This window comes from Mus musculus, chromosome 14 (genome assembly GCF_000001635.26).
Source record: "Mus musculus strain C57BL/6J chromosome 14, GRCm38.p6 C57BL/6J".
NCBI classification, from domain to species: domain Eukaryota; kingdom Metazoa; phylum Chordata; class Mammalia; order Rodentia; family Muridae; genus Mus; species Mus musculus.
Window position 1 is genome coordinate 35,807,120 of NC_000080.6, and position 10,965 is coordinate 35,818,084.

The window sequence follows — 10,965 nt, forward strand, 5'->3', positions numbered from 1 at the left end:
TTCGGCATCAATGGCAGAGGAGGCCCTTGGTCTTGTTGAGGCTTGATACCCCAGCATAGAGGATGCTAGAACAATGAGGATTGAGTGGGTGAGTGGGTGGAGGAGCACCCTCACAGAGGCAAAGGGAGAGGGGAGATGGGATGGGGGTTTGTGGAGGGGTAACCTGGGTATTATTTGAAATGTAAATGAATAAAATGAGTAATTAAAAATATTAAAAATCTGTTTTCTCAGTAATCAAACTGACTTGGCCTCTTCAAAGATGCATCCTTTGAAATTAGATGTCCCTGTTCCCATTACCAATAGATTCAACTCATCAGCTAGTTGTAGGCATACATCCACCAAGAGTCCCAGAGTTTGACCATTCTTCTTTTTGTCACAGGGCATGAAGTTCAGAACCTTGATTTGGGACTAGGTTTCTAAGACAGAAGAGTTAGTTCCCACTATTGTGTGTGTGTGTATAGTCAGTTTTCAGGAACTCTGGCTTTTCACCTAACCAGTAAAAGGAAAGCTCACTCTACACACACACACACACACACACACACACACACACAGGCTTCCACCCACTTATGTAAGCATGCATGCATGAACATGCACTTGCAACCACTCCCATGCATACTCACAAATGTGCATGAACATACATGCAGGCATATATGTACAGATGTCTGTAATGTAACTAGCAGTCTCTTGCACACACATGTATGAGCAGATGTAGGAACATGTGCACACCTTGTGGAAATAGATTTAAAAAAAATAAGAAAACAGTATAAGGAAGAGTAAAGGGAAAAGGAACACAACTGCACTTCATTTTAACAAAGGAGCCCACAGCCAGACATTGTGCAGAGTGGAACACTCAGTCCTAAATTGGACATCTTTGTCAAATTCTTCCCTTCATGGTTCAAGGAATCCTATGGAAGAGGAATCAGAAAAAGCATAAGAGCCAAGGGGGGTGGGATCCACCAAGAAAATAAGACCTCTATGTAAACAGGATCAGCACACATAGGAACTCACAGAGACTTAGGCAGCATGCACAGGACCTTCATGAGTCTGCCCTTTAGGGGTCCTAAAGCTGAAAGTAGAAGTGGACTCATGCACCCATTCTTAACCCAGGATTATCTCCAATGATGACCACTTGCAATGGAAAGTTCAGTTTTCCCTAAGGGATTCTCTGGGGAAACAAATTACTCGAGTGTTGTCCACATGCTCAGCAACAGATTGCCAACAGAAAATGAACCCACTGACATCTTTGGAGGCTCCTTGTCTCTTTTGACTCTACACATCCTTTATGTATATACAATGACTTTCAGATTAGTTTTTTATGGGATTCCTGTGCCTATTACTGGCACGGAAGGAAGGGATTCTAAGGTCCCCACCCCTAGCTGAAGTATTAATTGCAGTTGCTGCCTTCTGGGGAGCAAGAATTACCTTGATTTGAGGATATGGCCAGTGGAAGACTGACTTATTCACTAGTCAGTGGACACATACCTATTCCTATATGATCCACATTAATTTGACCAAGCTTATAAATAAAATAAAAATCTAAATAAATTAAATAAATAAATGTCAGAAGGGAGACTGGTTGGCAAGTCACGGGATGAGTAGATGGAAGGTGATGAGGAGTGGAAACTATTAAAATACATTGTATATTTGTAGGAACTACTTTCATCATTTGAAGAACACTATTTACCCATGAAGCAGCTTCTTCTTAAATCACTGGAAACCATCCATCAGCTCTCTGTCTGCCTATATCTATTCATTAAGGAAATGTTTGCCCAATTCCAGACTTGTACTTGGCTTCTTGGCTTATCAAAATGACTTGAAACTTGCCTGTGCTATAGCATGCATTAGCCCATAATACAATTAATCTATGTATCAACTGTAGAACATTTAGGCTGTTTACACTTTCACTTTAATTCTTTGGGGGATGTGCACTTCATTATAAGAGCAAAGTTGTCATCATTCTATTTAACTTTTTGAAGAACTGGCAAATTACTTCAAACATTAGGGAAGCCATAATTCTGTGATACCATATCCTTGCCAACACTTGGAATTTCTGTTTGTAAAAGTATAGACAGCTCAAGGTAAATTAAATTGGTAAATTGAAGTGGTACTACTTCTCAGCTTTAGTTTATAGTTTCCTGACAAATAATGATGTAGAACATTATTTCATGTGCTTTATTAGTCATGTATATATCTTCTTTAGAGAAATAACTGTTTAGGTCTTTTACCTGTTATAATTAAAGGATAAAATTTAATCATTTTAAGTGCTTACATTTATGTTGATAATTATTTTTTGCTCATGAGAGCTATTTAAATCATCTTAAAATAACTTCTTATCAAATAGTGCATTCATAATTTGCAGTTATCTTCTCTTGTTATTAGATTGGTTTTATTTTAGACAAGGAGAAACAAGCACAAACAATGTATTCAAAACAATAGTTAAACACACCATTGACAAGATTAGGAAGAGTAAAAAGGCTATTTCTCAGGGGAGGGGAAGGCTGGTTGTGGGGCTGGGATTGCTGCTGGACTGAAATCAGGGGTGATTCTGTGGGGCAGGAAAAGTGGAGCTGTCTAGATAGAATCAAATAAGGGATACGGGATGACAGGGCCATTGTCTAAGTAGGTAGACCCACTTTAACAGGGTGTGATACATGAAAGATACACTGTATCTACAGACATGCTGAGACACAGGTTCCACAGCAGCTATCAGGTGTGCTGGCTAGACAGCTGCTGACACATTTGGCTGTAGCTAAACGTGGGTCACAGAAACTTCTGGTGGTTTTTGTGCTCTTCAGCTCTGGTACACAAGTTGGTTCTGGTTCCAGAATGGCTGTTTTCCCTGCTAGTCAATATCCTTCAAGCTCTGGGTATGAGGATGTGTTGCTCTCCAGATCTGAGTCTTCCTCATCTTTGGCCTGTGACACGTTGGCCTGTTCTTTCTGCAACTGGGTCAGGAGCCTAGTGACACGGACATTAAGATCCGAATCTGGCATGTTCATGCTCAAGTAGGTCTTCAGATAATTTAGAGGGAGCAGGTCTGAGGTCTGACAGAAGTCCTCAGTGTTCTTGTCCATCCATGTGTTCAGGAAGCTACAAAGGGTGTTCTTTACTTGTTCATCCTCTTCAGAATTAGGGCGGAAGTATTCATAGCTAGAGGAGATCAGACAGAATGTCACCTGTAATGTCCCAAGCTCCTCACCTTAAAGACATCTAGGGGCCAGTGTGACTCCTAGAAAGAAATGGAGTCCAAATTCTGCAAGTTCTATCTGCTCTCAGAATTATTAGTTCACCTGCACACAGTAGGCACTTTCACAAAAACAGACACTATTGCACATGCCAACAAGATTTTGCTGAAAGGACCCTGATATAGCTGTCTCGTGTGAGGCTATGCCAATGCCTTGCAAATACAGAAGTGAATGCTCACAGTCATCTTTTGGATGGAACACAGGGCCCCCAATGAAGGAGCTAGAGTAGGCACCCAAGGAGCTGAAGGGGTCTGCAACCCTACAGGTGGAAGAACAATATGAACTAACCAGTAGTCCCAGAGCTCGTGTCTCTAGCTCCTTATATAGCAGAAGATGGCCTAGTCTGCCATCATTGGGAAGAGAGGCCCCTTGGTCTTGCAAACTTTATATGCCTCAGTACAGGGGAACACCAGGGCCAAGAAGTGGGAGTAGGTGAGTAGGGGAGCAGGGAGGGGGGAGGGTATAGGGGACTTTTGGGATAGCATTTGAAAAGTAAATGAAGAAAATATCTCATAAAAATATAAAAAAAAAGAAAAAAGAAAGAAAAAAAGAGAAAAAATATATTTGCATAAATGTGAACACAAACATCTTTATCCAGATATCTCAGTTGTCACAGTGTCCCTTGGATTATCCTTCACGGGTCTCTACTTGGACACATCTCTATTGGGTACACCAATATTTCTAGAACATCCTTTACACATAGAAGTGCTTTGACCAAGGCCTCAAAAATATTAGGTGAAGAATTTAGCAGTTTTTCATGATAAAGGGGATAGCTATAGCCATTTTAAGGTCTCAGCTCTGGGCAGCTCACTCACTTGGACCAAGCCTGCGAGAAGCAGTTTTATGCTTCATGCTGCTGGATCCTGACAATTCTCTAGACAATAAGTAGGCATACACATGCATGCAAACACACACACACACACACACACACACACACACACACACACACACACACATACACATACACACACACACACACACACACACACACACACACACAGAGAGAGAGAGAGAGAGAGAGAGAGAGAGAGAGAGAGAGAGAGAGATTCCTAGAACAAACAAGATCTGATACGTCTGGTCTTGGAAATGGGCACTCACCGTTTGAACAGCAGATTTAGCACCTGCAGGGTGGTGGCAAACCTTCTGTATGTGGAGAGAAATGCAGGGATGAAGAAAGGGTCCCCACTCTGCAGGGAAGGCACCAAGTGGTTCACCAGCTTTTTCAACGTGTCTGCACTGACATGTGACTGTGTACAGTGCTCCCTTGGATCTTCTGGGGCGGATACATTCTCACCCTGGTGAGAGATCAAGATGGTTGATTCAAACAGGCACAGGCCTGCAACATTCTGATTGAGTTTTATCATTCCATGTTTTCCTGAATTATTACACTGCCAAACACAAAGATCAAAACATGGAGATTTCAGAGTGGTTACCTGGTCTTTGTGGTTTGTTTTCTTTCGGGCAAATGGCCAGAGGTGTTGAAGAGAAGAGTGAACCCTACGCCTCCAGACACCACCACGGCCTTCCCTGTTGTTTTTCCTGTGGCCTGAGCCTCGAGTAGTCCGAAGACAGCAAAGGAACATCCTCCTTCCTCTAGGGTCTCAGACAAGGGAGCCTGGTGGACTGGCTCTAAGCAGTTGGCTGTGTGGTTACCAAGGTTCTCCATTGTTAGGTCATTATCAAGAGGGTGATCCCATTACTGTCCCTTTATCAGAAGGGCTTTCCTAAAAAGCTCCTTTGTCATCTATAACTTCCCAGGTATACAATAGACACTGCCACACAGGTGTTGCCCACTCAATTGCTCCCAGAGGTGTTGGGATACAAGTAGCATATCAGTTTTGCAATCTGAGTCCCTACTGTATTCTCAACCCTAATTACTCCAGTGGACCATAAACCGTAGCTATGTTTCCTTGCTTCTATGTGATGTGATGTGATGTGATGTGATGTGATGTGATGTGATGTGATGTGATGTGATGTGATGTGATGTGTGTGTGTGTTCTGTGCAAAAAGAGAGCACATGCATACCTGTGACAGTCACCAGCCCCACAATGTCAGTGTTCCTGCATAGGACTTGACTTCCTCAGAATCAGTTTCCACCACCATGATCATTTTAGGGCTTAAGCCCAGGGGTTACAGCACTCTGTAAACAGCTGGCTGAGGCACATACCCCAGCTCACAGGATGGAAACTGGCTCCTAATACTTTTTCAGAGGGGCTTCATCCTCAATTGCTTCTTTAAGTCTCTGCTTGAGTCCTTGTCCTGACTCTCTCCAGTGGTGGACTATAACCTCACCTGCAAGAAAACTCTTACCTTAGTAGCACTTAGTCATGGTGTTTTGTCACAGCAATGGAATTGAACTCAAACACCATACTTTCTCTGTCCCCATCCTGTGTTATGTGGCAGCCAAGCTCTTCTCTAGTTCCCTGTCTCCTTCACTGTCTGGTATCCCATCTCTTCCTCTCTACTCAGTGTTCTCTTTTTCTGCTATTTCCAGTGGTCTCTGATTGAAAGTCATCCACTGTTCTTCCCCTAACCAGTCCCCTCTTTCACAAAGAGGATCTGGGTCTTTTATAAGTCAATGATCTGAGGAGTCCAAGTCATGTGAATGTGTTCAGAATTCCATGGTACTCCTGAGTAGGGGCCAGTTTTATAGTTAATTAACATGTTGTCTCTCCTTTGTCAAAATGAAGCTTTCATTCTTCCTTTCTTCATCTTTACAATGTCTTTATAGTTTCTTTTTTTCCTTCTCTGTACAAGGTGTGTATCTATGACTGCTTGTGGGCATGTATGTGCATGCAAATGCCTGCCAGTATGTGTGAGGTCATGTGCATTTATGCATGGTTACATAAGTGTGTCAATGTGTGCATACATAAGCCTGTATGCGTGTGTATGCCTGTGCATGCAGGTGCTTGCAAGTACATGTGTATCATGTCCATGTGCACTGGTGTGCATGTGTGTGTGTGTTACTTTTTGTATGTGTATGTGCATAGATTGAGCTTTCCTTTTACTGGTTAGGTGAAAAGCTAGAGCTCTTCAAAACTCACTAGATACACACACACACACACACACACACACACACACACACTAGTGGAACTAACTCTTCTTTCTTAGGAACCTAATTCGAAATCAAGGTCTGGAGCTGCATCTCCTGTGACAAAAAGAGAATGGATAAATTCTGGGAATCTTAGTGTCTCTATGAATGCAATTAGCTGAGGAATTCAATCTATTAGTAACTGGAACAGGGAGGTCTAAATTCAGACAATCAATCTTTGAAGAGACCAAGTCCACTTGATAATTTAGAAATTATAAATATGTGAACATCTTACAAGGAAAAGGGAATCCTTAGTCCCCAAGCATCTAGGAGTTGAACATGTTACCAAGAATCGCAGCCATAAAACTTCTATAGCTGCCTATAGAAACACAGGTAGGACTCAGGTAGAGGGCCTGCCCTGCTAATCTTTCAAAATTTAACTGTGCTAGAGAAGCAGTGGACAACTAAAAATCACTGTTGACCCAGGGTTAAATACATTGACTGTTAGGCAGACAGGTTGGAAGAATAGCTGTTATAGTTAACAAAAATGGTGGACTTCCCAAAATATTACTTTTTGCAGATGATATGATAGTATATATAAGTGACCCTAAAAATTCCACCAGAGAACTCCTAAGCCTGATAAACAGCTTCAATGAAGTAGCTGGATATAAAATAAACTCAAACAAGTCAATGGCCTTTCTGTACACAAAGGATAAACAGGCTGAGAAAGAAATTAGGGAAACAACACCCTTCTCAATAGTCACAAATAATATAAAATACCTTGGCATGACACTAAAAAAGGAAGTGAAAGATCTGTATGATAAGAACTTCAAGTCTCTAAAGAAAGAAATTAAAGAAGATCTCAGAAGATGGAAAGATCTCCCATGCTCATGGATTGGCAGGATCAACATTGTAAAAATGGCTATCTTGCCAAAAGCAATCTACAGATTCAATGCAATCCCCATCAAAATTCCAACTCAATTCTTCAATGAATTAGAAAGGGCAATCGGCAGATTCATCTGGAATAACAAAAAACCGAGGATAGCAAAAACTCTTCTCAAGGATAAAAGAACCTCTGGTGGAATCACCATGCCGGACCTAAAACTGTACTACAGAGCAATTGTGATCAAAACTGCATGGTACTGGTATATTGACAGACAAGTAGACCAATGGAACAGAATTGAAGACCCAGAGATGAATCCACACACCTATGGTCACTTGATCTTTGACAAGGGAGCTAAAACCATCCAGTGGAAAAAAGACAGCATTTTCAACAAATGGTGCTGGCACAACTGGCGGTTATCATGTAGAAGAATGCGAATTGATCCATTTCTATCTCCTTGTACTAAGGTCAAATCTAAGTGGATTAAGGAACTCCACATAAAACCAGAGACACTGAAACTTATAGAGGAGAAAGTAGGGAAAAGCCTCGAAGAATTGGGTACAGGGGAAAAATTCCTGAATAGAACAGCAATGGCTTGTGCTGTAAGATCAAGAATCGATAAATGGGACCTCATAAAATTGCAAAGCTTCTGCAAAGCAAAAGACACCGTCAATAAGACAAAAAGGCCACAAACAGATTGGGAAAGGATCTTTACCTATCCCAAATTGGATAGGGGACTAATATCCAATATATATAAAGAACTCAAGAAGGTAGACACCAGAAAATCAAATAACCCCATTAAAAAATGGGGCTCAGAGCTGAACAAAGAATTCTCACCTGAGGAATACCGAATGGCAGAGAAGCACCTGAAAAAATGTTCAACATCCTTAATCATCAGGGAAATGCAAATCAAAACAACACTGAGATTCCACTTCACTCCAGTCAGAATGGCTAAGATCAAAAACTCAGGTGACAGCAGATGCTGGCGAGGATGTGGAGAAAGGGGAATACTCCTCCATTGTTGGTGGGATTGCAAGCTTGTACAACCACTCTGGAAATCAGTCTGGCGGTTCCTCAGAAAATTGGACATATTACTACCGGAGGATCCAGCAATACCTCTCCTGGGCATATATCCAGAAGATGTCCCAACCGGTAAGAAGAACACATGCTCCACTATGTTCATAGCAGCCTTGTTTATAATAGCCAGAAGCTGGAAAGAACCCAGATGCCCCTCAACAGAGGAATGGATACAGAAAATGTGGTACATTTACACAATGGAATACTACTCAGCTATTAAAAAAATGAATTTATGAAATTCCTAGGCAAATGGATGGACCTGGAGGGTATCATCCTGAGTGAAGTAACCCAATCACAAAGGAACTTGCACAATATGTACTCACTGATAAGTGGATATTAGCCCAGAAACCTAGGATACCCAAGATATAAGATACAACCTGCCAAACACATGAAATCCAAGAAGAACGAAGAGCAAGGTGTGGACACTTTACCCTTTCTTAGAAATGGGAACACAACACCCATGGAAGGAGTTACAGAGACAAAATTTGGAGCTGTGATGAAAGGATGGACCATCTAGTGATTGCCATATGCAGGGATCCATCCCATAATCAGCTTCCAAATGCTGACACCATTGCATACACTAGCAAGATTTTGCTGAAAGGACCCAGATATAGCTCTCTCTTGTGAGACTATGCCGGGGCCTAGCAAACACAGAAGTGGATGATCACAGTCAGCTATTGGATGGGTCACACGGCCCCCAATGGATGAGCTAGAGAAATTACCCAAGGAGCTAATGGGATCTGCAACCCTATAGGTGGAACAACAATATGAACTAACCAGTACTCGGGAGATCTTGTCTTTAGCTGCATTATGTATCAAAAGATGGCCTAGTCAGCCATCACTGGAAAGGGAGGCCCTTTTGACTTGCAAACTTTATATGCCCCAGTACAGGGGAACGCCAGGGCCAACGAGGGGGAGTGGGTGGGTAGGGGAGTGGGTGGGTAGGGGAGTGGGTGGGTGGGTATGGGGGACCTTTGGGATAGCATTGAAAATGTAAACGAGGAAAATACCTAATAAAAAATGTAAAAAATAAAAAAAAATTTAAAAAAATGGTGGACTTCCAAGATGGCCAGCTTCTTCACTCTGTTGATCTATGATAAACTTGTTAGTTTAAGACAGAGGCCTTGTCAGGTTTTTCTTCATCAGGTTTTTCTTCTCTACCACCACCATTGCTGTTGAGCCTGAACAAGTTCAAGGCCGGATCAGGACATATTTATGCTAAAGCTGTAGGCTAGTCAGTCATTTTGTCTTTTGTCATCTGACCAACACTAAAAGATGGGAAAACAACCTCTTAAAGAGACTTATAAACACCAATCTTGGGGAAGATAATAGATGCTCCTGAATGTCTTCTTTGCACTTTCTCTGTCTCTGTCTCTGTCTCTGTCTCTGTCTCTGTCTCTGTCTGTCTGTCTCTCTCTCTCTCTCTCTCTCTCTCTCTCTCTCTCACACATTATGTTTCCTCATTATAGTATAAGCTTTTCTTCATCAGTTGAATTTTGTCTACTGTGTTTTCCTTGCTGCCATGTGTTGCACTCAAAATTTTTTCTGCCTTGTAATTCTCTTTTTTAAAGTTTATTTATTGCATGTTCTGACCACATTTTCTCACCCCACTTTTTCTCACCCTAATCCTCCCCCCCAGCACCTCCCCCATCTCCTTTTCCTCCTTTTGTCTTTAGAATAGAGCAAGGTTCCTATGGTTAACAAGCAGCCATTGCTTTTTCAAGTTGCAGTAAGACTAAGCACCTCTTCTTCTATAAAGGCTAGACAAGTGCATCTAGCAGAGGGAAGGCTCCCAAGGACAGGCAACAGAGTCAGAGACAGATCCTGCTCCCATTGTTATGAGTTCCACCAAATGATCAAGCTGTGTAACTGTGGCACATGTGCTGAGGGTCACCTATTTTAGTCCCATGCAGACACCTTGCTTAACAGTTCATTCTCTGTGAGCCCCTATGGGCTCAAGTTGGTTGATTTTGTGGGTTTTCTTGTGGAGTCCTTGACCCTTTTTGCTTCTATAATACTTCCTCAACATCTTCCACAGGATTCTTTAAGCTACCTAAGGTTTGGCTTTGGGTTTCTGCTTCAGTTTCCATTAGTTGCTGGGTGAAACCTCTCTGGTGACAGTTGGGCTAGATGCAAATTTATGAATATGGCAGAATGCCATTAGGAATCATTTCACTGACATGTATGTATGTATGTATGTATGTATGTATGTATGAATTTTCATTTGTGTTTGGTTTTGTTGTGGATTTCTTGGATATCCATCCTGTAAATTCTGGCCCTTCAGGCAGTGTCAGTGATAGGTTCCCCACCAAGCCATGGGTCTCAATGTTGGGGCAGTCAGTGGTTGGCTGCTCAGAGAATTTCTGCACCACTTTTACCCTAGCACATCTTATAGGTAAGACAAATTGTGGGTTTAAGGTTTTGTGGCTGAGTTGGTATCTTACTCCCTCTGATAGAAGTTTTGTCTGATTGTAGGAGGGGGCTGGTTCAGGCTCCATATCCCTCAGTGCTAGGACTCTTAGGATCACCCATATCATTTTTTAGGGGAGTTTTAATGCCCTAGATTTCTAGCTCATCCCAGAGATGCCCTTTGATTCCAGTTGTCTCTCCCAGTACTCTTTTGCTTCTTTGTCCCCACACCTGATCCCTCCTTTTCCTATCCCTACCTCCACCATGTCCAGTCCACTCTCCCCATCTACCCTTGATGTATATTATGTTTCCTCTTCTCA

At 42.1% G+C, this 10,965-nt stretch overlaps 1 protein-coding gene across 1 annotated transcript; it reads right to left on the reverse strand.

Annotated features, from left to right (window-relative positions):
• Positions 1 to 2,366: 2,366 nt before the first annotated feature.
• Positions 2,367 to 4,859, reverse strand: 4930596D02Rik (RIKEN cDNA 4930596D02 gene). The gene is made up of 3 exons (NM_001033766.3): positions 4,679 to 4,859; positions 4,344 to 4,540; positions 2,367 to 3,150 (listed from the first exon to the last, which is right to left on the reverse strand). The coding sequence occupies exons 1-3, from the start codon at positions 4,826 to 4,828 to the stop codon at positions 2,847 to 2,849; spliced, it is 651 nt and encodes a 216-aa protein (NP_001028938.1). The 5' UTR covers positions 4,829 to 4,859; the 3' UTR covers positions 2,367 to 2,846.
• Positions 4,860 to 10,965: the final 6,106 nt, after the last annotated feature.